We start from the raw sequence: 26,730 nt of genomic DNA, 5'->3' as shown, positions 1-26,730 counted from the left end.
AATGTTCAAAGGAGGGCCACCAAACTGGTGCCTGCACTTCGGCATCTCAGCTACCCTGAGAGATTGGAGCGCCTGAACTTGCCTAGCTTATACTACAGACGGGCAAGGGGGGACCTAGTTGAGGTTTATAAGCATCTCAGGGGGCACTACTCAGTTGAGTGTCCTTACTTGGAGCTGGCGGACGCTCGCCCCACAAGGGGTCACAGCTCAAGATTGAAGAAGCCGCAAGTCCGGAAAACCGTGAGGGCAAACTTTTTCGGAGTGAGGGTTGTAAACTCTTGGAACAATCTACCAGAGAGTGTTGTGACGGCACCGAGTGTGAGCTCTTTCAAGAGAAGACTTGACCAACACTGGAGCGGGTTCAGGTACATTCAGGAGCCGGTGCATGCCCAGTATTTGCCAACAGTGCGTGACAGAGACGTGACCGATCGCCCGGGCGGCTAGCGAGCCGATCTGTGGTGAAGAATATAAAAGTAAAAAAGTGTGATTTAAATTCATGGCGTTAAACCTCAAGCCTTAACCCACATACCACACCTTTTAAAAGTATTTAGTTCACAATTCTTTTTTACTTAAAACCATATCAACCATCAATAATATTATAGAAGAATCACTTAAATATGATTATATTATTATTCTCTATAGTTAAGTGATTATATATGAGTTGTTTATAGAGAGACATTATTGACCTAGAGTGTTTGTTATGGCCTCAGCTGATCCCCGGGTCAGGGGGACACTAAGTTAACGTTTGTCAAGTTCACTCCGCTTATATTCCTTTTATCCGCTAGTCACCGCATTTACCGAACTCTCAGCTTACTGATTTTGTGGTAAGTAAAGCAAAATGTAACTAAATATTATGATACCATGAGTTTTAACGTGAAGGAAGATGGTAGAGTAGTACAGTACCTAATAGCCACTCATATTCTTGAGTTTTATAGATACTTTATTTTGTACGTTATTCCAGAGGTTTTACTTGAGTATCAATTAGTACCTGGAAAAAAAAAGTTATGAATATTTAACTGAGATGAAAATTTTATTACTGTCGAATATTGGAAAAAATTATGGTAAAATTAGTGTTTCTGTCATCCTTATGTTTTTCAGACGGTCTTTCCTAACCTAATTTACAACCTAACCCCTAACCTAACCTACAACCTAACCCCTAACCTAACCTACAACCTAACCCCTAACCTAACCTACAACCTAACCTACAACCTAACCTAACCACGCAACCTAGGAACTATTATCTAACCTAACCTAAATTCCTAAGATTCCCTAGATGACTAAAACGATAATAAATACCAAAATAATAATAATATACAGGAATAATTAGCACAGAAAAAAATGACACACATCTTTGGTTAATAATTTTACTTTGTTTTTGATACATTTGTCAAATTAGGAAAATATGCCACTAAACAATTTGTGGTCAATCTTTTGTAGTATTGTAGCCATCCATGTAATTATAGGTCAAGGAGATGGTTAGCACATGCAGTCATGATTATAGTGTCATATGAGCAGGTTTTTGCCTTGTTTTTATCTTATATCCCTAATTCTTCCTGTCAACTATAGGTGAATTTTTAATCATAGGGAAAGAAATAATTAAAATAAAATATTGTTGTATCGATTTTATTACTTAATGCCTTCCAAAAATAAACTGGGAAAAATATGAACGAAATCCACAAACTCCTGGTGCTAACTTTTTATTCCACTATTACCAAACTTTATATTGATTCTTATACATTTTGCTATGAGGAGATAGAGCAAAAAAATAAAAAGTACTGTACTCTATTATACTTTATTCCGTAGCATTTCTATTGAGAATTTATAGTTTTGAGTTTTTTTTTTAACTCTTTTATGACACAACCAGCCAAGAATACTGACACAGCTCTTGCATCAGGCCTTAGGCTGCGGCCGCACTGAGAGCGGGCGGGGACAGGAGACTTTGCAGCATTGTAACCCATGGACGTGGCTGCGCGAGCTGGCAACAACACGTGCCCGCTCTCGGTGCAGCCGTGGTCTTATACAGTACAGGGGTACTGGCACCGCTGCTTTCTTTATAAGGCAACAGCCAAAAATGTTGTTGTCTGTTAATATAATCTTGTATTATGATGTTAAAGTGTTTTATTTTTGATATATTAGGAAAGTAACATTGATGTAGTTAATTAAGGTAATCATATACAGTACAATGAAATAATGCTGCCATACTGTATATTTAAAACAATGATAGAATAATAGGCAGTAGGTATTTGATAGCTGCACAAAATGTCCTGAATATAAATTATGTAAACTGAATATTTCTGGGAATGTACAGCAATGCTGTGATTGTTAATTGGTTGAGAAGCTGTGATAATTATATTGTGCTCATATACAGTATGTTAGAATTTTTCTCATACTGTACAAAATTTTTTAATCAAACTCAGAGAAACCAGTCTCATAGGTTCTGAGTCATGCTGCTTGGTTATATTTTTAATATTATTATTTTTGGGGAAGGAAAAATATATTCAAAGTTATATTTTATTACATATTCATATTTGGTGTAACTTCATCGTCCTCGGGGGTAGTGTAGCGAGGGCGACGACTCCCAGGCCTGTTGGTAGTGGTGGCAGATTCATCGTGGGGATATCACTGTACAGTACTGAATTATGGTACCACTCCTGTATGGCATACAGAGAGGTTTACACTTGTCACTACAATGGGAAAGAAAATTTATACTGTATATCAGAAGTTCCAGGATCAATGGCTCTTAAGTGATAAAAATTACACTTCTAGAGAAAATAGATCTTTGTTCTAGAGTTTATTAATTTCCAAGATGGCTCCCCTAACATATGAACTTATCCAAAGAAGTTGTTGAGAGGCCACCATACACTATACCATGTACTGTAATCTTCTATGGCAGCATCTTGGTCAACACTAACCATCTTATGACATTTTTGGCTACAAACCTTATAGAACCTTATGTTTTATGCATCAGTTCCCATCATAAAAGTGTCCTAGACCTTCACTTTTCCAAAAACAAATTATTCTGTGAAAGTTCTGAGATGTCTGTCATTACAGATAGTATCTGCCATCTTGACAGATATTCCATTTTATACCAGAGGGATGAAACATGTGATCCAAAGCTCTTTCCTGCCATGACGGGTTACCGTATTGGCAGGAAAATATGAAGGGTGAATGTGTAGCTCAACTTTAAGACACCAGGGTTATTCTCACTGACCATTTGACTCTGTTGTCACAGCAAGCAAGAATTGATTGTGCTGGATGAGTATCTGTTTATGCATCAGTTTCACTAATCCTACTGGCTGGATGCTGACCCTGCACATCACAGTCTTCCCTTCTTCCAGACAATAAGATTTGAAACTCTAATGCTTTGTTTTTCTTATATTTACATACAGGGACAGTACTTGATATAGAATTACCATTTTCAGATATTTTGCAGCTAATTTCTCCCTCCAAGTCCTCCAAGATGGGGAATGTAAACAAATCAATGATGGAAGTTACTCGTAAGAACCAAGAATTCATGTTAGAGACTCAGCGGGTTCAAGTGAGGATGATCATTGTTATTATACTGTATTTATTTCTTGTGATTTATGGACTCATAGCTATGCACTACCTTATTATGTCTTAACTTGAGCACCCTCAAAATTTCGATTGAATTTAATTACTGTAGTTACTTAATTATTCTTGTGATGAATGAATTTAATTGCCTTTTCAATTCTTGTGATGTTGAATAATATTGTCTTACAGCCATCCACAATTGAGAAGAAAAATTATGAATCTGTTGAATTATTAATCTCATTAGGGGTAAGATACGAGTTTAAAATTCATTGGTAATTATTTTTACAGCTGGAAAGACAGATCCACATGCAGAATGAAATGCGTGAGAAAATGATGTCAATGCAAATTGCAAGATCCAGAGAGCTGTTGTATTGGTTTGGGACATTTTATGCTGTTGCTGCCATAGGAATGGTGACTGGGTAAGTTGTGGTTCTCAACACATTCTAAAATGCCTTAGTGTAATGTAACGTAATTTATATATATGTAGTAACTACATGTAATCTGAATGGTAATGAGAAAGCATAAGTTGACGATAACAGAACATGGGAAGCCAAGAAATTGTACCTGGAGATGGATGCTTATGGGTCACTATGCAGTACAGTATTATACTGCTAAGTGAAAAAAACCCTATAAAGTAGTGTACAATACAGTACATTGTATGCTGGTACAGTATGTGTTATACAAATTGGATTCATTATTAAAAGATTATACTGTAATTGCATTGACTTATAGATGATTGCGTACTCAAGACAATTGGTATTTTCAGTGGGGGAATTTCATTGTTTAGCTGGTGTTATAGCCAAAGGTTGCTGTACAGCAGTGATGGTAGGCTGCTTGTTATTGGCTTTACGAGTGGTTCTGTAAGCATGAACAATGTTTCTGAGGATTTTTGTTACATAACATTGATTTCTTTATATCATTAACTTTATGGACATTTGAATTATACTGCACCTGTTTTCCTATTTACTTTAATATCATTGATCAGGTCAGATTAGTGTACATTTAGTGACATTTGTTGTGTTACATACATAATAGAACCTTAGGAAAAGAATACAGAAGTAGATTGAAAGTTTTAGAAAATACAGGTTGTACCTCTCTAGTCCGGCATTCTGTGGTCCGGAACGATTTTAGTTTGTCCAATAGGTAGATAGGCAGCTTTTTTTTTTTTTTTTTTTTCTTTACTTATTATTATTATTATTATTACAGGAGTATTAAATTTTTGCCCCTCAGGCCCCAATGTGGGTCAGTGACCTATGCCCGGGTGGGCTAATCCCCTTAAAAAAAAAAAAAGCCGCGGGAAATTAAGGTTTGTTTACATCCGGCAGTTCGGCTGCACTCTCTCTCTGCTTGTCTATACAGAGTACAACATTTAACCCTTCAATATATATGAGCAGTAAATAAGTGTTGCTTTCATATTCTTATGTAGAGTAATGACGATATATTTTCACATGTGCGCACTTACATACGAGCAGTCTCACTTTTTTTTTTTACCATTAATGGTTAGCTACTTATATTGTTCCATTTATTAACATTAAATAACATTACAGGTACTTCAAGCAACCATATTCATTTTTTACATTAATTTTACTACAGCTAAACTGAGGATCTTATTTTCTTCAGTTTTATATGTAGAACCAATCAGTCACTGGTTTCGTAAGCTTTAACATAAACAATGCCGGCAGCCGTCTCGTTTCCTCTAATATTCCACGTATTATTAATAAATTGTATTGTTAATTTTGCACACACGTACATTAATTCAATAAAAACAAATTCAGAAACATTAATTAAAATATATATGAACAGTAAATAAATGTTGCTTTCATATTCTTATATAGAGTAATGACAATATGTTTTCACGTGTGCGCATGCGCACTTACATACGCGATCTCTCTTTTTTCTTTACCATTATCGTAAGCTACTTCTATTGTTCCATTTATTAACATTAAATAACATTACTTAAAACAACCATATTAATTTTACTACAGCTACAACCAAGGTCTTATTTTCTTCAGTTTTATATGTAGAACCAGTCAGTCACTGGTTTTGTAATCAACAAAAACAATGTTGTGTCATTTCCTCGTGTGTTTTAATATTCTACGTATTATTAATGAATTTTACTGCTCATTTTGCACACATAAACATTAATTCAATAAAAAAGACATTCAGTAATAAACAATAATGAATCTTTTGTACATAAGAGAAATGACGCTGTTTACACGATTATGCACGTCGTCTGCACGTTGGCGGGCCGTTGAAACCCGTCGAAATTCAAGTTTCTGCCGTCAAAATTTTTATTTATTTATTTTTTTGTGTGTTGTTCCAATAAAATACGTTAAGAATTAAAAACTCGCGAAATTTGAGAAGCTACTATATGACATTTAACCCTACAATATGTCTTCAAAGAGACCATGACGCAGAGAAAGTGGTGCTAGTGCTTCCAGGCATAAGCACAAGTCACTATCTATCCAGGAAAAGGGTGAATTTCCATGGTCCGGCAATTTCCATGGTCCGGCACCGGTCAGGTCCCGAGGTTGCCGGACTAGAGAGGTACAACCTGTACCTTGAAACTGTGATGAAATTTATTGATAACTACTGTATACCCCTCCTGTATATTTAAAGTGAATCAGAACCTCAACAATTTTGCATAGGAATTAATGTGGACAGCTCATAAGAGAGATTCTCATGTTCTAATTCAGGCAAATTTATACAAATACAGACATGAGTATAAATTAAAGATGATACAGTGGGGTATGCTATAACGAACGCAATTGGTTCCAGAACCTCGTTCGTTATAGCATTCGTTCGTTATAGGATTAATCCGTTCCAGGCCCCCAAATACAACCGCTTAACACTGAAAAAATTCTGTGGAAAATGTAAAAAATACGGTACTTTATCTTACCTTAGTGTTATTCAGCATGCAGGTACCCCTAAACACTGGCACATCACTATCACTTCCACTGGGAGTCTTGGCTTTAAGGTCCTCAAACAATTGTTTAGCCTTCTCACAAATTATAGCTTCACTAATGTTACCACCTGCCATTTCTTTCTCCTTTATCCACACTAAGAGTAAATTTTCCATCTCTTCAATCACATTACACCTTGCTTTGCTAAGTCTAAAGATTCCCTTAGCCACTTGCACAGTTTTTAACTCCTCTTTATTCTTCAAAATCGTACATATAGTCGATTTAGCCATCCCATATTCATCACTAAGTTTCGCAATGCTTCTTCCATTCTCACGTTTCTTTATAATTTCTTTCTTAGTTTCAAGGGTTATTAGCTTTCTCACTCGCTTTGGACGACTCATTGTTACAATTGTATACTTGTATAACAAAATACAGTGATCCCTCGGTTAACGAACGCCTCGGTTAACGAAATTTCGGTTAACGAACTGCCTTCCATAAGAATCTTCAATTCGGTTAACGAACAAAAATTCGGTTAACGAATTTCTTACGAACCGACCTCAACATGTTTTCGCTTGCACTGGCCGGGCAACCAGCTTTAGTATCAGTCCGCCAATACATTAATTGGTTCAAGGGCTTAAATTCCTTACCATTTTAGTAAATATCTAGAAGTTTATACTATTCAATAATTTTAAAAGTTTAATATTCAATTTTTTAGTCATTTTAACAATTATTGAACATAATTGAAGGTAAAGTGACTAGTTTAATGCGCGGCATCCAGCTTCTTAACACAGCAAACAGGCGTTAGTCTCTCTCTCTTTTCACTGGAGGTAACATCTTGCTTGAGACTCTCTTCAACTAAACGCTTTTTTTCTGTGTTTCCAAGCAAATTATTGGTCATTTTGAAATATATTTTACATATTGACAATATATAATGCAGTGCAGTGTTGATTTAAAGAAAATAATCTTGAAATACCACCAAGAGAACTAAAATTTTATGGGTGAAATGGTGCCATGGGGTGACTTCTCTTCCACCCCAATGCCTTCTCTTCTTCCTTCTCCTCCACCCCCATTCTAATTCCCATCATCATCATCCAGGAGCCTTCTACATACACACCTCAAAGTAAGTGAACTTTTCTACCATTTTTGTTGAATTTAGGAAATTTTCGGTGAGCTGGAACCACTTACCCAAAAACCCATTGAAACAATGGTTTCGGTTAACAAACTTTTCGGTTAACGAACAACCTGCTGGAACGTATTGAGTTCGTTAACCGAGGGACCACTGTAGTTATACAAATAACGCGAATTTCCACATCAAAAGACGAAATTTCAACAATAACAGTGGTGCACTGGCTACACAATGAGACAAAGATGGCGCCTGACGCTCTTGTTGTGGGTCGCGGTACAACAATATTCATGCGCCAGGCGAAATAGTCCGGTATTCATCCGCGTTCGTTGTAGGAGTTGCGTTCGTTATAGCATTCTCAATTTTATAGGTAAAACCGTTCGTTATAGGAATATTCGTAGTAGGATCCGTTCGTTATAGCATACCCCACTGTAGTGATAATACAGTCCAAAGTAAATAATTTAAATTTAATCGATACTTTTTGTACTGATTTCTATAGGTTGTGATTTCCTGGGCCATTATTATCTGCTTAGGTGATATTGATGGTGTAATAAAAGAGAATATAGTTTAGTCTTTGATCTCCAATATTCAACATTAAGGCCAGAGCAGTTCAGATGTTCTTTACAGAGATCTTGCCATAGTGTCACCATCACCATTACATATTCATTTCAGGTTCCGCCGCACCAAGAAACCTGGCACACTTGTTCCCCTGCTTCCTCTCACCTTCATACTAGCATATCAGGCAGATCTGGCATATGGCTCAAAGCTCAACAGGATTAAAAGTAAGTTTATGTGAAAGTTATTCATAAAGCAAGATGGATCAATACTCTAAACTATATTAAAGAGAGAATGGGATGAGATAAGGGGTTGAAGAGGGCAAGGGAGAGACATATTGAAATAATAGTATGGCCTGGTGTCATCTTTTGGGTTCATATTACAACACAAATGGCCATAGAACACTGGTGATGAATATAACAAGCTATCTTACTAGTTTCAATGGATGATAAATTTCGGTTCAATTAAAGTACTGGTATTAGTGTTACATATAAGGCAAAATATTCTTTAATGTAAAGTGCTATAAGCAGATCCACACAAAGTATACTAATTCTATATATTTCAAACAAAAAAATGTGAATCTTGTATCAGTTATGAATATAAGTTGTATTTACTAATAAGTTGAGCCTCTGCTGATACAAAAGTCAATCAAACTGCCAGAAAAGTTATCAGATATAGCTAGTACTGTATTGTACTGTAACAGTACTGTGATTCTCATCCAGTGATACATAGTGAAGCCTTGATATATCACTTTTTTGCACTGGATATGTTTTGTATAATCTTGCTAACAGACCTACAGTATATGAGAGAGATGTGGATGGATGATTATACAAATGTAAATCAATATGCAACTTTTATGAGTATATAAAAATTATCACTATCTACAACTGGGAATTTTAGTCACCTTTATTGGTAATTTTTTTAATTAATTATTCTTTGGTGCACAGTACAGTACTGATATATACTATTTACTTTACAGTGGAGGCTGAGAATATCATTATATTTGAGCGTGACCTGGTGTCCATCCCCATGGGCGTCCCGACCCCCGCTTCAATCGATGAGGCTCGGGAGCGGCAGGAGGAGACTAAGCGACTTAACAAGGTTCATGAAGTATTCATTTAGGTTGATGATTGGTTGTTGATTCTTGCTAACTGCTCATTGACAAATTTAATCCTAAAATGAGATAATGTTTATTTGTTATATTGTTTTATTTATTTATTTTTAGCAACAGGTAATGTACCATAATGTTGGTTATCTTTTTATTTAAATTTATACTGTATCGGTAATTAATGAAGGATGCATTAAAATCCCCATAATTAAGACATTTAAGAAGTCATAACACAGCTCCTGCAGTCATAAAGTGACTATCAGTGATACTAAAAGTTAACATTTATCTTTAAATTATTAAATAATATGATCATAGTATGTACTTGTCCATTATTCCAGTTCATAGCCGGCTCAGTATTATTTTTCATTTTAAGTTGTTTTATCTACATTGAGGCTATTGAAGCAAATTCTTTTAATACAGTTCCTCAGCAACAATTTGTAACCAGCCATTTGAGCAAGTTCTTACTGACCCTGTGACTGATGCTGGCTTGATTAAGTGTCATCCAGTGTTTAAGTTATATTCTCATTCACTAAAGACTTTTCTAATCTTATACAGTTATACATTTATACAATTATACATTTTTAACACTCATTAATATATGTCAATGATATAGTCTTCATGTGTCCAGGAACGGTATGAAAAAATAATAATCATACAAACATTCTGAACAAGTTTATGAATGTTTGAAGAGTGCAGTCTTAACTTACTGATTCTTGTATAAAAGATCACATATTTCTTTTTAATTTAAACCCTGTGAAGAAAACCAGGGAGACTTGTTCTTGAGAAGTCTGTCTTTGATGGCGGTTCCGTACTTCTGATATTTTAATGTGTTGCCATTTATTCCACTCGGTTCGTACCTGGGCTGACTTCTTTCATTGGTACCATCTTTTCTGTCACTAAACTGTAAAGGCTGACAAGGCTTAACTCTTCAGATGTAGTCGGAGTTTTTGATAGTTTGTAAGTGACAGACTATTGAAGACTCGTCGTTCATGTGTTTGGGTTTATATATATCTTCTACTGTATGTTATTGTATATACACACACTGATATAATTTTTTTATGTTTATTTTATTGTTTTTTTATGAATTTTATTGCTGAAGTTTTTTGTTTGTTTATATTTTGTTTTATCTGTTGCCCCTTTAACTTATTTTTATTTTTTTTTACGTTACTGTTGGTGCTACTTAGTTAGGAAGAAGTTACATTTTAGGCAGCTTTCCACCATCATGTTTAAGATATGAACCAATTGTTCTTCGCCTCAGAGCCAATTTTAATGATGAAATAACATGCCATGATGTTGTGTGTGTGTGAGGAGAGGAAATTACTCACTGCCATTTTACAAGCAGTTTACCATCAACCTTCAGAGTTCCTCACCTGTTGATCATACATGCAGTTTGATACATTATATGGCATTAGTTTTTAATATAAATCACTGGTAATTCCAATGATTATGTATATATTTAGTGAGAAATGTATATACATTATGTTGTTGAGGTTTTACAGTATGACATATATGATAATAAAATCAAGGTAGAATCATTTTATTACAGCATTAATAAATCACTTGCATATTGTATTAATTTTACATAGAATACAGTACAGTATTTCAAATTATGATATTTCTTGCATAAATTATACTCTGCTTGTTTTTGTTGATATAAGTCTCTGTTTTTAGTCCAATTATATTTTAATTTTTAGGTAAGATGTGATGTATATTCTTTTTAAAATTCTTGGAATTTTAACTTATGTGAGAAATATTGTCATGTATTTTATAAATGAAAGAGGGGTGGTAGAAGGAGGTAGTATCCCATCCAGCCAGGAGGATATACTCACTTATTTTTCCTGTTTACTGTACTATAGTCTTTCCTGTGAGGCGAAAAAGTGGTACAGTACCCCTATTAAAAAAGTCAAATCCAAAGGAGAACAAATATAATAGCAACATTTGTAAACTGATCGTATAATTAAGAAAAATGGAGGCATTTTTCTTTCCACTGCAAATCTTATGGTGACGATGCAGAGGTACAGTTCTCTTAACTAAACCAGAAAGTATTTTTACCATTTGTACTCTCCCTCATATCAAGTCTTTTACTCCTTTTTCTAGCACTGAAATTTTAATGTTAGCATAAAAAGTAAAAATGTGGTAGATGTTTCATATTTGTGAGCCTGTAGATGTTTTAGCCAGTTTACTATACACTCCCTTTATATAGCTCAAGTTACTTATAGAGATGTTACAGAGAATTTAGGATAGTCTACCCATTGATCTGTTAAGGTTTCCTGTTTCTTAGACTTTGAGGATGCTATTTTTTCTTTCTTTAGTCATTATTTGGTGATTAGTATTTGAATATGAGTTTATGATTCAGGACAAATTATTCATACCTGCCATAGCTATAATATTATTGTTTCAAACTAAACCCATTGATCCTTGAAGAATGTGCCTTGAGGTAGTGAAGCTTTATGCATTTACCTTAAGGAGACAGCTTTATCCGTGGGTCACACCAGTGGTCATTGTATTAGCCATTGAATATTTTATCCAAAGGTCACATTGATCATTGTACTATCAATTCTATTTTAAATCATGATATCACATGTTGAGGTTTAAGAGTAGGAATGGAACCTAACTATATAAATAATTACTGGAATACCATTTAAAGAAACTGAATATTGAGGGTGGTCAACTTTGCATCTAGGAACAACATACAGTATATCTCTCACAGATCATTACATATAAATAATTTTAGAATTGTCAGATGATCATAAATTGGATGATGCAAGCTCCTTGTACTGAAGGCTTGTCAGGATAAATTAAGATTTTTATTCTTTGGCTGGCTCAAAATATTGTACAGTTTCTTTCAAGTTTCTTCAAACACTGCTGGAGACAACTGGCAACTCAAGGCCATTTGTTTACTATAGTACGAAGTATAATATAATACGAAACAACAAAGCCCAACCGTTAATTAAGCAACAGGGAACTAAGTAACCAATCACCGCTAACCTTATACATTCATTCATAATTTTTTCTACGTACTATAGTAAACAAACTGCCTCGAGTTGCCAGCAGTGTTCGAAGAATCTTGAACGAGACTGTACAGTAAGTACATGTGTGACAGGTTATCTGATAGTACAGTACAGGACCTGATAGGAACTAGGTAATAGTGAAAGGAATGGGTTGAATTAGTAAGAACACTGTATTGAAGTGAAAGTTAGTTCAATGATTACTGAGAAAGGCTCTTTGTCAGGAATACTCATAGGGGCATTGATGGGCTTTATCAACAGGAACATTGATGAGAGCCTATTGACATGGGAATGATGACAGGACAGACATAGGGGATTCTGACAAGTTGATTTAGGGAATGGCATTTTTAGGGGGAATATTAGGGAGAGGTTGTTTATGGGACTTGATGACATTAATGGGCTTGAGAAATTATGTGATGCTGACAGAATAGCCGTGATTAAACCCAAACTGATTTTTAAGTCATAGAGTCCAATACGGCCAGTGCAAATGATACCTGAATTTAAAACTATGTGACTTCTTATACTGTAGCACAAGTATCTCGTCCGGGAAGCTGTGTAGTTACATAAGTAATAGGTTAAGAAATAGGAAGTTTAAGATGGAAGATGTGAGGGTGTTGAAGGGTAGCTGCTGAAACAATTTGTTTATTGGATTTTTCAATCACCATTGAACTAATATTTCTGGGATTACATCGTCACATCCGGCAATAAGTGGGTTACATATTTAACTGTATTTTCAATCGTCTGTTTAAAATCATGTAGGTAAATGCTTGGCAGCTGTGTTTATTAGTCTTTGTTATTGGGAGTTATTATGGCTCACTTCTTACCAGTCTTATTATGGCCACCCTGGAGCTGGTGTGGTACTGTATACATACCGATATATTCACAGCATAGAAGTCGTGGATACAAACTGGCAGGCAGGAAATATAGAAATGAGAGATGTATGTCAGGCACAGATCACGGTCTCCTTAGGTGGTTGACATATTGAGAAAATGGGAAGTGAATTATTGGTAAGATGAGTGTATAGGTCACAGGTGTCAGGTAGAGAGAAGAGGAAGAGACCAAAAATTAGATTGAATGATGGGAGATGGACATATGGGAAGTGGTGTGAACTTCATGAACTGTTAGTAAGCATAACATCCAGTGTTTCTGGGGAAAGATATGGTGCTGATGGTTGATGCTGGCTTGTGTGAAATAACTAGGGTAAACCAGATTTGGGGCCTTGTTGTGAAAGGGGAATATATACCATGACAGAACACATCTGTCAGGGCAGTGAGATTGTGTATGTATGTGTGTATGCTCAATATTTATCACAAGTTAAACTGAGGGAGGAATAAACTCTCACAGTCTCAATGCTTCCTTCTTTATAAAATACTTAACTTGACCATTGCATGAAGAATTCTGCTAGTTATGAGAACTTCTATAGACCAGCACTGTGTATTTCCATTGCATATGCTGGTCACCTCAAGCAATTGGTGGAATATCCCAACCAACTGCACAGACACCTTATTCACAGGGGTTGTGTAATGGCATACAGACTCCATGAATACTGCCACTACAGTATATTATCCCTTCAGGTTTATGTACCTCCTACCCTAACCTGATTCAGAGACAACACGAAGCTACGGATTATATGATAGTATATTGGTATTTGAGATGCAATAAAATAAATCTTGCATGAATTTGGAGTTAATAATGAATGTATAGTGCATATAGATTTTAGCTATTTAAAGAAGTACCAGCAATTATATGTGCAAGTATACAGCATAACAGTTAACTATATTAGGTAAAAGTTTTTAATGTTGGCAGAGTTTTACAAACTTTTTACAATAAAAAATTTTCTTTTATGAAGGTAGAGTGGAAACGACTTAAATGGAAAAATACATTACTGTATTGTAGTTGATACACTTATACTTAGTTAGATACAGTACCGTGTATGTGTAAAAGATCTTCAAAATGTTTATCCAGTGAAATAGTTATTAAAACATAATTTTCTGCACTGGTTTGGCAACTCACAACTGCTTGGGTCGTTGACAGTGATGACGTAACTAGGCTGCCTTACTGTGCCAGACACATAGTACAGTAAAGGAAAATCTGCAGTGTAGTAAAAAAGTGATTATTTTGAGGGGATCTGGTGATGATGGTGAAACATATTGTACTAATAGAACTAGTGACACTTTCATATAATAAAGAAAGACTATACTATACTGTTACTTAGATCAGATTTATATATAAGTTGCATCCTTATATCAATGTGAACAGCATATGATCTGTAAATTAGTCCTTCTCTCACATGTTGTTCTTGGTTAATACACTTTTTTTTAACATTGAGCCTAAAGATATACATAGTAAGGTGTCTATATATCTAACTCAAAGCTTTTTTTTTTTTACTCGTATAATGGCTTGACACTTTGCCTATTCATTTACGTTTTGACCTCCACTGTGTTAAAGTAATCATTCACTACCATATGTGGATCATCTCATAATTGACCATTGGTTCATAATACACAGACTAATTCAGATAATCTGATTCTTTTACTTTATTAGGTAGTGACTGTTCTCAAGTAATTTTGCTTCACTGCTCTTCAATTGTGGACTAATCACTCATGTTGCCTGTTAGGGAAGTACATTAATATCTTTGAAGAGAACTTTTTAGTTTAATCGTAGTCCTATGTACATTTAATGCTTATACTAATCCCAGTTATAGACAAGAAGCTTCTGTTTATTCCTAAATTTTTCTCTATTCTTTTGATTTGTGTTGCACTTACTCCTCTTAACAACCACAGTTTGGACCAACTTAGGTCCTTGGTATCTTTTTTTTTTAAGTCTCCCAAACAACTACAGTAGATTTAATCATTTTTTTTTAACTACACTATTTAATACTCCATTTGGTATTACAGGTGTCCCTTTTTTAGTGATCGTTCCCTTAGTGATATTTCAGATTATCGATTTAAAATTTTTAACGCCCGTTCTTGTTTAACTTTCGTCATTTTTCAGTTTAGTGAACTTCGACTCACTGGAAAAACCTGTGATTCTGTACTCCGAGTGTGCGTCATTACAATACATATACTGTAATGTGGCTTAGAAATAGAGAAAATACTGTACTGTGTACATTGAAGTACAGTACAGAATTTTAAAATAATAATAAAGTGAATAATACAGTATAGTAATAAATAAATGCAACGCTTACATTGCAAAATGAGCTGATAATATTTATAGTATAGTATAATGATATTCCAATACAGTATAATATATTATGTGTATAATGATATTCTGAAAGTGTAATAGTTACGATGATAATTGAAGTAAAAACCCACATTGGAGAAATAAAAGACAAAGCTCGTATACTAGAACCCTCATTAGCCAACTAACAGAACAAAGCAAGGGAGACAGACATATAACAAGGGAATCAGGTCACATGACCTGTCTCCCGAGTTGAGGAAGGCAGAGGATTAGGAATAATCTTCTTGACAGAATTCAGGATCAGATCCGGATCCACTTGATATCACTTGTTGTTGAGTGATCATTCCACTTAGTGATCGGTTTTTCAGGACCGCATCCTGATTACTAAACGTGGGATACCTGTATAACTTTCATATTTATGATTACTTTTGTACATTTATTTGTATATTGGTGTAGTATTACTGCTAATTAGACATAAAGATCATTAAATCGATCATAACAGACATATAAGGTCACAAATATGATAAAGAGTGTACATTTCTCTCCTCTTGTGTCGCATTTTCATTTAGGTTTTGGTCACTTCAGTGCTTCATATAATGTATTAGGTGTTTGCATTAGAATTGAACCATTTTATGGGTATTCAAGCTTATTTCCAGGGGACTTGGACTGTAGAACTTTCCCTCTTTCTCTTGAGCTGATGCAATAATAGCTCTATATATTATTAGGATAGATCATCATCCCTATATAGCTGTTAACAGGAAGGCAGCTTATACTAAATGGTCTTTATAGGTCCTGTAGTATTTAAACAATATAACACCAGTTTTTATACTGTAATCCTCCTAAACATTGTAGTCATATACTGTCTTAATGTTGTCTGTCATCTGTCCTTGAACTTCTTATTTCCAAACTCCAGATCTTAGGATAATGTTACGTGTCAGAACATAAGTCAATTTTTATTTTGAAGAACCTGGACCTGACTACTCCCAGTTGCAGAGTCCTAAACAGTAACTCTAGAGAGTCATCTTTTGTTTCTGTCCAGTTCTTGGTGTACAGGTATTGTCTCTCTAAGGGGCTGAATGGATTTATGACAACTTTTTATGCCCAGCCTTCAGATGTTTTTTTGATGTTTGTGGAAGGGAAGACCATTAGTAGGTACATTTATCAAGACAGTTAAGAGAGATGAAGTTGTACTGATTAAAGGAAGAATCTGTGCTGGTCCTAAATTTTAGTCATAGCAAGAAAAGTCTATCAAGAGAAAAAAAAATTTTTATCATTAGATAAGCTTTTAAGTTTAGAAAATACATGGAGTCTTAGAATGAATAAAAGAGAATGGCCTTGCATACTCCATGTAGCAGAAATTGAAACTCACATTTCCAAGGGTTTATCTTTCGTTGGTCGTATTTAGCTAACGGCTGCCACTGTACCCTGTGTAGCTTTGACAGTGACAATAGTTTCAGGTTCCATGTCTGTATCCACACCTGTTTTTGTTTTTTTGTTTTTATTGTACATACTGTATGTACATGCATGGTGTGAGGTACCATTGTTTAATACTGTACAGATATTATCTGAAGATAAATACAGATTTCTGATTCCAGTCAAATTTCAATTTAGTGTCATGTGTAACAGAAAATAAAACTTGCTGTTTATACAGAGGCAGTGTAGGACGTCAGTCAGAGTGTGTATGCCAGGTTGATGAATTTATGAACGTGAAATGACTGCCAAATACGGAATAATTTGTGCCATATATGGTTCTTGCTCTGAGCACATTTAGTAATTTCATCAAACTTTATGCAACTTTTGAAAATGCTATGAAACTCAAAATGAAAACCAAGTATAAAATCCTATGTACAGTTAAATTGATTTGTGTATTATCGTTGAGATCGTTTTTTAGTTATTTATTTTTTTATTTCATTTTGTATTACAGTATTAAGGTTTTGGATGAACAAGATCTGAATATTAGTTAAGGTGTTACATGTGGCCTCAGCTAAGTTAAGTTCCATTTTTACGTTCTACCTATTGGTCACTTATGGCCAAATGGTATTATCATCACCCAGAACCTTTGTGTGTGTGTGTGTGTGTGTGTGTGTGTTTCTGTTTGTTTGTCTGTGTCTGTTTGTCTGTCTGTCTGTCTGTGTTTTGGTGTGTGCTAACCCAAAGAGTGTTATATTTTGATGAGAACCATATGGAGAATTTTAACCATAGCCTTCCTTGGGTGCCATTACAATAACCTAACCTATTGCTCTGCATAACAGACTGTGGCATTTGATGAGGTGTATCATTCATCTGGCATTCCTGTTTCTTATACAATCAGTGTAAAGGAAACTGAAAAAAAAAAATGGAAGAACATAAGGCATTAAGAGAAACCTTTTCCACATAAAAGATTTCCAATAATTAGTTTTTAATGTACAGTCAGCCAAATATGCACCGACCCCACCCTGGGCCTAGTGCTCGCAATTTTACCTGGCAATACTTGGTAAAGGAAGGCTGTATGTAATGATTTTGGTGGATCTATTTTTGGCTGTATTACTGTCAGGATAATTATTAAACAAACCAAAGGTAGAATTTTTATGATAATAAACTATTCATTGTTATTTAAGGTCATGAGAAGTTTCCAAATGTTAGTATATTTGTTTAAATAATGAAGAAAATTTGATGTGAGAATCTTGTGGCAGCTGTGGTTGTAGTCGAGTTGTCAATTCATTAATATAATTTTCTTCATTATTTAAACAAATATACTAACATTTGGAAACTTCTCATGACCTTAAATAACAATGAATAGTTTATTATCATAAAAATTCTACCTTTGGTTTGTTTAATAATTATCCTGACAGTAATACAGCCAAAAATAGATCCACCAATCATCATTACATACAGCCTTCCTTTACCAAGTATTGCCAGGTAAAATTGCGAGCACTAGGCCCAGGGTGGGGTCGGTGCATATTTGGCTGACTGTACTGTACATATGAGGCTCACTGACTTATTCAAAGTACGTACCTGGTAATTATTATTATTATTATTATTTGCAATGTTAATAGTATTAGTATTTTTATTATTTTTATTATTATTATAGGTAGATAGTAGGAGAAAGAGATGATAAACCATGAAGAAGGAAAGACAGATTAAAGAACACACTGTATTGTACCAGAAGTGAGGGGAGGGACATCCAAGAGACAGTTGTGTGCATGGGTGAGAGATGAGCTATGGAGACAGTACTGATGGGTGATGCTAAAGGTGTGTGGAGCATTTGACAGGAATTAACCAGACAGGTAGATTTGTTCCTTGTGGTGGGAGGATGTTATCATAAGAGGCCACATCTGGTGAGTGTGGATGAATGACAGAGTGTGTGTGTTTGGTCTTTGCTTGTGGCTACCCTCCATTGCTGTATTATTCTTATGGTCGTTATTATTATTATTATTACTGTATTATTATTATTATTTGTTGTTATTATTATTATTACTGTATTATTATTATTATTTGTTATTATTATTATTATTATTATTATTATTATTATTATTATTATTATTATTATTATAACTACTATTGCCCATTAAATTTGGTGCAATCTAAAATTTAAAGCTTTAAAAATCATTGACTTTTCAATGTTTTAGAAATTACAGGATAATGAGGATTTGTACATTTATATCCATACATTGGGAGTGAGCCTCTGTGTACAGTAGAGCCAACAAGTCTAGCAGATTGATTCCCGATGTCTGAGAGCACCAGACTCTGTGTCTGGGATCTAAAGTTCAAGAATATTTGAAAATTATTTTAACCCTCATACTGAGTTAAGAAACAATACACTTAGTATGAAGTTACAGTACAGTACATGTCCTTTAAAAATGGAGAAGACGTGCTCTGATCTGTTCATTTGTCTGACATCAGCTACAAGATGAAATAGTCAGGACCACCACATCATATCCAATCATATATCTCAGAGTGGAGTGTCAGAGCTCAGCTTAGTTATATCCTTTGATTTTAATATGTTTACATATGGTGTATAATGTTGTCACACAGTCTTAGGTGTTACAGTATTTTTATACATAGACACCCAAGTTGCTGGTTAGGTAGTACTGTAGGTTGGTTACAGCACCTACACTGCTCAGCTGTGTGGCAAATATTATTGTCTTCCAGATGAATAATTTTTCCTAAGGCAAGAGAGGGTATTTCAGTTATTTGGGAGGAGGCTAGTCTTTGATTACCTCAGTGAGTTGGGACCCTGCCTTGACAGGGTCACAACAGGAAGGTCATCCAGTCATAACGCTTTGCTTCAACTTGCCAGATGGCAACTGGGTTACCAGAGGTGTGTCCATTCCTTGGTCTCTGCTGTATTATCTGGGTTGGGGGAGGACATCCCATTTTGATTTGACCAACAGCTGCCATCGGGAAATCATCACTAGTCCAGTCAAGTGTGAAAATGGTCATAAAATAATGATAATGATGGGAGGGAGTTGTCTGACATGGAATCTCAAAAAAAAGTTACACATTTCCTCACAATTTGTGTCCCAGCTGAGGATTATCAGATATACATATACTGTTTGTATTATTATTATCTATTAGGGTTTACTGTGGGATCCTTATGTGTTCATTGGGTAAATACAGTCTCTTGGAATCCTTCAGGGGACTTGGGAGCCTACTGTTCTCAACCAGGTTGTTCACTTAGAGCAATTAAGTTACTTCCATCGTGACTGCTCTATTTCCTGCTGTTTGCTTCATGTGATGTTCAAACTGAGGCAGTTATGAAAGTATAGCTTATGTTAAGGACTCCTCTTTTTCTCAGTGGGTTTAGTATTATTTGCTGATCAGTTGTTTACTAGATATTATTACATTTTATGGCTCCAATTAAATCAGAGAGAGGGATAGGATCAGGTCTTGTGCCATTGTCCTTAATGTTTAAATTACAGGTGTGGTTCTTCTAGGGAATCTTTTTTAAATTTCAAACCACATGGATGGTTTTCATGATAGCCCTGGCAAATGTCATGGTAAATGCCAACCCATGCAGATTAATGGATTTTGTATTTATGTCTGGACATGAAGCTTCCACATTTACCAGGTTGGAATGTTTCATTTGTTTTGCCGGGTTGCATTCAGTGGACACAAGACCTTTTAATGACTAAGTCTGGATATAGCAACTCATCTTCCTTCCCTCCTCCCTTTGGGGTGCTGAGGTGGAGGTCCTTATATCATCTTTATGTATGTTTGACTATATGAGTGGGTCAGAAAATCTTGCTCCCAAGATTTTTTTTTAACCTTTGCCTTTTTTAGATACCGTCATACTAAGAAATCTCTTTTAAGAATCCAATACTAAATTATATTCGAATATTTCAATTTATTAAACTTTTAGATCTCATTCACCAAAGTTATGACCATATACTGTAGGGACCGAGGCTTTAGTCTCCTCGACTTATTCTCTGTACTGTACTGTGTTCTCAAGCCCAGGTAAGTAAGAAACTTGGATCTCAGGATTATTCCACAATTTTTATCAGCTCTGTGTTGAGGAAGTTGAATATAATAAGGTTGATAGATAAATTTATAATTTTTAGAAGCTATATAATGAAAAAATTGAGAAATTCAAAAATGTTCTTTTGGGGGATTTTCTTTAAATTCTTGGGTAAGTTATTTGGATTTTCTAAAATATTGAAAAATGTACAATTGGTAGACATTTAACCTAGGTAAGTAGGTGTATAGATAAATAGATAGAGCGAGAGATAGACAGGTAGAAATTGAAGGCTTCATATTGATTTATTCATCTATAAAAGGCATATACTGTACAGTAGTAAGTAAAGTCTGCACTATTTTTAACTCACTTTCTTCCATTGACTAAAACATCATCCAAAGAAGTATCTTGTATACCCAGTCACTACATTGTTTGTAACACAGTGACATAGAGTAGACTGACAGTGGTGGCAGATAATTCAGGTCGTTATATACGTTGTGTGATTTTATGAAGCATATCATTTAACGTTGGCCTCCTGTGATCAACGTCATAAACTGTCTAGGGCGGAATTTTCGGGTGTATAAGCTGCTTTGTATACATGGACAGACTGTTTTGTGCTGTTCGGATTTGACAGATCATACTTTTAGTACAGCGATAATTCTTTTCTCCAGGGAGTTTGACCCTCAGCATTGGCCAGAAATTGAAAATGAAATCTTACGAGTCCTTTTAATTGAAGTTTCCTCAAATCTGGACTCAAACCTTAGACTAGCAATTAGCAGTTTTAATTAATATACAATAATGGTGTGCATCAATTATTTTGTGGTTCCTCGAGTGTCCCCCTTACCCCTTTTAGTTTAATTAGCTGTTTAAGACCTACAGTAGTTATAAATAAGCTAAATGATGTTGAGTGTTTCATGGTATGATGTTTGTGTTACATTGTTAGGGTTGTAACTTAGGGACAATACTGAGGTCTTAACTCTAGAACTTCTCTAAAGTTTTTGGAACTTTATATCAGTCTTGAACTTGGGAACTTTTTTCATGGCCTTCACTTGGGAACTTTACTTACGGCCTTCACTCGGGAACTCTACTTAGGGCTTTGACTTGGGAACTGTACTTACGGCCTTGACTTGGGAACTCTACTTAGGGCTTTGACTTGGGAACTCTACTTACGGCCTTGACTTGGGAACTCTACTTAGGGCTTTGACTTGGGAACTCTACTTAGGGCTTTAACTTGGGAACTCTACTTAGCATGGGAACTGTTTTCTTCTACAAGGTAATTTGCAACCATTTCAATGGTAATCTTTATATTTAAATTAATAATAAATATTTGAGATTTTGCTGTTGTCTGAATGTTATAATTGTAAAGGAGTTTAATATTAGTATGTGATCAAAAAGAAATTAGTCTTGTGTATCAGTTTAAACTATTGAAATGTAAAATCACTTATACTTATCATTCTAGTCTTATACAGTATAACCTTTCAAAGACAGACTTGGATGCCTTAAACTAACTTTAGACCCTAGAGGGGCCTTCCTGGCTGGCCATCCCTTGAGGGATTTCATTGCATTGCTTGCTTGAAATATTACATCTCTTCAGGGGTTGAAACTTATACTGTCTAACTCACCATATGCTTGAAAACATTTATCTGGGCTGGTATTGATTCCCATCCTGGCCACTTGCTTAGAGGGATAAAAAATGTGAATGTTATTATTTCATTTGGTTTATACAGGTACAGGTAGTTCTGCTATAACGCGATAATTGTGCTCTTGTAAAATATCGTGTTATAGAAAATCGCGTAATAGAAATAACAGGGCTTATGGAGAAAATAGGGTTAGGTGCAGATTACTCGAAATCGAAAAAATTTAGTAGTTAGCCTAACACAAAGGATACCACAGTCTAAATAAATGTTACATTCATATCTAATAATGAAATCATACAGTAAATGTAACACTTTACTTGATGAGGGAGAAGGGTGATTTTGAGGTTGATAAAATCGAGCTTCTCTTCAAGTGTTATATCCTTTCTTTTACGATCATCACCGAGAATTCTATCACCAGAACGCTTCTTGTTGATATTCTTCTTTACTATATTCACAGTTAATACAGTGGGGTATGCTATAACGAACGGATCCTACTACGAATATTCCTATAACGAACGGTTTTACCTATAAAATTGAGAATGCTATAACTAACGAAACTCCTACAACGAACATTATTTAATTTTATTTTTTTTCTAATTTATTGTTTTTTATTACAAATATTAATGATATTCTTTATTTCTGGGGTTTAGATGCATATTTATGCACTTTTTTACAATTTTTACAATTTTATATTATATTTTTCAGTGTTAAGTGGTGGTATTTGAGGGCCTGGAACGGATTAATCCTATAACGAACGAATGCTATAACGAACAAGGTTCTAGAACCAATTAGATTCGTTATAGCATACCCCACTGTACCACAAAATTGGAGAAATAGTAAACAAAAATCGCGTTATAGCAAACAAACGTTCGCGTTATACAAATATCGTTCCTAATTCATAAATCGCGTTAGAGCAAATTCGCGTTATCAAAACACGCGTTATAGCAGAACTCAGTGTACCGGTAAAGGGTTTCACCGGCAATAGAAAAAAAAAACGAAAAAAGGAAAATACAAAAGCATAGTTATGATTCTTACCTTCACCAAGCCAGTGACAAACATACAAAGTCTTTTTTCTCCATTTAACATTAATTTTGAGTTTGTGGCTCGTTAACTAAAAAAAAAAAAAATAGTTTCAATCCCTGTAAGAGTTTGTCCCATATGCCTTGGGAGTACAGTAGTGAACTTCTGCTGACTTTAAATGGCAATAATTGTATTTGCATGATAATGGTGATTCTTCAGCATATCCTGATCTCTGCTGGCCTTCAACAATTAGTAAGGACCTGAATATACCTTACAGTTTTTCTTCCTTCTTGAGCACCTATCTTTGTGTTGTTGCCAGTAATGAAGTGTTCAGTTATCATTTCATATTCACATTAGTAATTCAGGTTAATTCGGAATATTTCCCGGTGTTTGTGTGCAATAGTAGTGTTTATTCCATAAGTGTGTCCATTAGTATGTAATTTGCCTTTTAGTTCTCTCACTCAAAGTATATGTGCTCAAGAAAACTAACACTAACATTTCCTGTACTTCTGAATTTGTTATTGAAGATTAAAACATCTAGTTTTATGTCTGTTAAAAATGTTTAAATGTTTATCTTCATCACAGATTCAGTATATCTTCTTGAGATGGTGTTCACTGAATTTTAGAATTAGATATTATATAATAATTGTGGGTCTCTTTGAAGGAGTTGAGAGAGACAGTCCTTTACCTGATATATAACTAGTAATACAGTAGGTTGTTTATTCTCATCTCTTTGTTGATAAACAATAAAATTATGTATGATTTACCCTTTTAGTTACCAACCCCCCTCATAGTGTTGTTTTCTGAGACTTAATGCAGAAATTTATGTAACAAGTCCAGGTTTAGGTATAAAGTGTATCATAGAGGTGGTGCTTTAACCCATATACAGTACAGTACAGTAATTGGCTAACGATGGCAATATCCTAAAAGATATAGTAGTGAATGGTGCACTTAATTTAAGGATGGTGTGAGTATCATAGAGGTGGTGCTTTAACCTAGATATGATAATAGATACAGTCCAGTACTCTAGAACATCTCCCATGAAGACAGTATCTTAAAATAGATCCCTTAATAATAGATAGGATAGTATAGGTACAGTAATGTTGGTGAGATAAAGCACTTCACTTAGGTGTGTATACATGCACAGTACTGTAGTTCCTATGCTGGGATAGTATCATACAGGTGTTGCCTTAACTAGATATGAAGAGAATATATTTTAGACAGTTTTTTCTTCTTCTCAGTTCTAAAATTAATGTTTCCGTAATATTATTTTTATTATTATTATATTTGGTTATCATTACTGTACTATTATTAGTATTATTATTATTATTATTTACTATTAATATTATTATTTATTATTTACTATTATTATTATTACCATCATCATTATTATTATTATTATTTTTATTATGACTGGTGATTTGAGCACTACGAACCACACACAAGATATACAGTATCAATATTTTAACATGGAATTTGCAGGAAAGAATAACTAAAGTGTATCTCCAGTACTGTACAGTTATCATTAGTATTTTGTCAGTCATTTGAGTACATACAGGTATCCATGCCAGGAAATCAGCTTTATTATAATTGAGATAAGCTCCTACAATAAACCATAAGAGACAAATGGATACAGAGTAAATTTTCATAACCTGATGTCAGGCTTGGGCAGCTCATGTGTATTCAGGCAGACTTATCGAACTAATCCATAAATTAAATTACACCTTCCATTCAAACCTGAGTCTCTAAAAAGAAACTAGATAGATACAGGAGTTAGAATTAAAGATTAAGAGACTGCTCAGTGATGATGAGAATAAAGTGAGTCTTTGCCACCACCACTAACACTTGCTCTCTGTGATCTTCATTTGGATCAGCTACAAAGCACCACTCCCAAGTTTGTCACCTTACTCACAGCCCTCTGAGCAAAGAGAGTAGATGCTTCTGACATAAATTTTTTTCTCAGTTGGAAGCTAGATGTTACCTCTCAATTTCTTTCAGCACTTTTTGGGGGTTTGATTGCAATCGCCTTAGCCTATGTGTTGGTATTAATCCCATGTGTACGGTGTTGCCTCAGCTGAATAAAATTGTCTGCCATTAGTCAAATGAAATATTAAAAGAGGCATCCCTGTAGTGAAGGGGTTAGTGGTAGGTGTGTTTCTCTCACAACTAAACTGTGTTGGTATTGGTGTGTTTCTCCCACTTTGTAATAGTACTGTACAGTACAGTACAGTACAGTACTTACATTTGATTATTAGCCCAGTGGAATGTGGGACCTTCACTACTCGGTGACGTGGCCTAACTATGGTGCAAAACTGAGCTTGTTGTATGATAAAGTTCACTCTAGATGTGGATGGCCAGCCTAAGGTTCATCATAGGACACTGAAGTGTGAACTGTGAAGTAGAGTAAAATTTTCTTATTTGAATATCAGTTAGGGGCTCACAGAATATCTCACCTTGAAGCAATCAGTTTTATACATACAGTGGTACAGTATTCACTTTTGAGTGGTCTTATGTGCTTACAGTGGGGTATGCTACAACGAACGTAATTGGTTCCAGAACCTCGTTCGTTATAGCATTCGTTCGTTATAGGATTAATCCGTTCCAGGCCCCCAAATACAACCGCTTAACACTGAAAAAATTCTGTGGAAAATGTAAAAAATACGGTACTTTATCTTACCTTAGTGTTATTCAGCATGCAGGTACCCCTAAACACTGGCACATCACTATCACTTCCACTGAGAGTCTTGGCTTTAAGGTCCTCAAACAATTGTCTGGCCTTCTCACAAATTATAGCTTCACTAATGTTACCACCTGCCATTTCTTTCTCCTTTATCCACACTAAGAGTAAATTTTCCATCTCTTCAATCACATTACACCTTGCTTTACTAAGTCTAAAGATTCCCTTAGCCACTTGCACAGTTTTTAACTCCTCTTTATTCTTCAAAATCGTACATATAGTCGATTTAGCCATCCCATATTCATCACTAAGTTTCGCAATGCTTCTTCCATTCTCACGTTTCTTTATAATTTCTTTCTTAGTTTCAAGGGTTATTAGCTTTCTCACTCGCTTTGGACGACTCATTGTTACAATTGTATACTTGTATAACAAAATAGTTATACAAATAACGCGAATTTCCACATCAAAAGACGAAATTTCAACAATAACAGTGGTGCACTGGCTACACAATGAGACAAAGATGGCGCCTGACG

At 35.0% G+C, this 26,730-nt stretch overlaps 1 protein-coding gene across 8 annotated transcripts in view; it reads left to right on the top strand.

Moving 5' to 3' along the window:
• Window positions 1-672: 672 nt before the first annotated feature.
• LOC121872451 (plasminogen receptor (KT)-like) overlaps window positions 673-26,730 on the top strand; it is a 47,966-nt gene continuing 21,908 nt past the window's right edge. For all 8 annotated transcript variants that reach the window (XR_006090085.1, XR_006090089.1, XR_006090086.1 and 5 more), the window contains exons 1-5: window positions 673-824; window positions 3,423-3,538; window positions 3,841-3,971; window positions 8,251-8,360; window positions 9,113-9,234. Coding sequence is in view for 3 of the 8 variants with exons in the window: in XM_042375215.1 (XP_042231149.1) it covers window positions 3,461-3,538; window positions 3,841-3,971; window positions 8,251-8,360; window positions 9,113-9,234 (441 nt within the window). In the remaining 5 variants the exon portion in view is untranslated. The remainder of the gene's footprint in view (window positions 825-3,422; window positions 3,539-3,840; window positions 3,972-8,250; window positions 8,361-9,112; window positions 9,235-26,730) is intronic.

The sequence above is a fragment of the Homarus americanus genome, unplaced genomic scaffold (genome assembly GCF_018991925.1).
Source record: "Homarus americanus isolate GMGI-L3 unplaced genomic scaffold, GMGI_Hamer_2.0 scaffold11302, whole genome shotgun sequence".
Taxonomy (NCBI): Eukaryota; Metazoa; Arthropoda; class Malacostraca; order Decapoda; family Nephropidae; genus Homarus; species Homarus americanus.
Note: the sequence above shows the minus strand (reverse complement) of the source record. Positions and strands in the feature narration are given on the sequence as shown.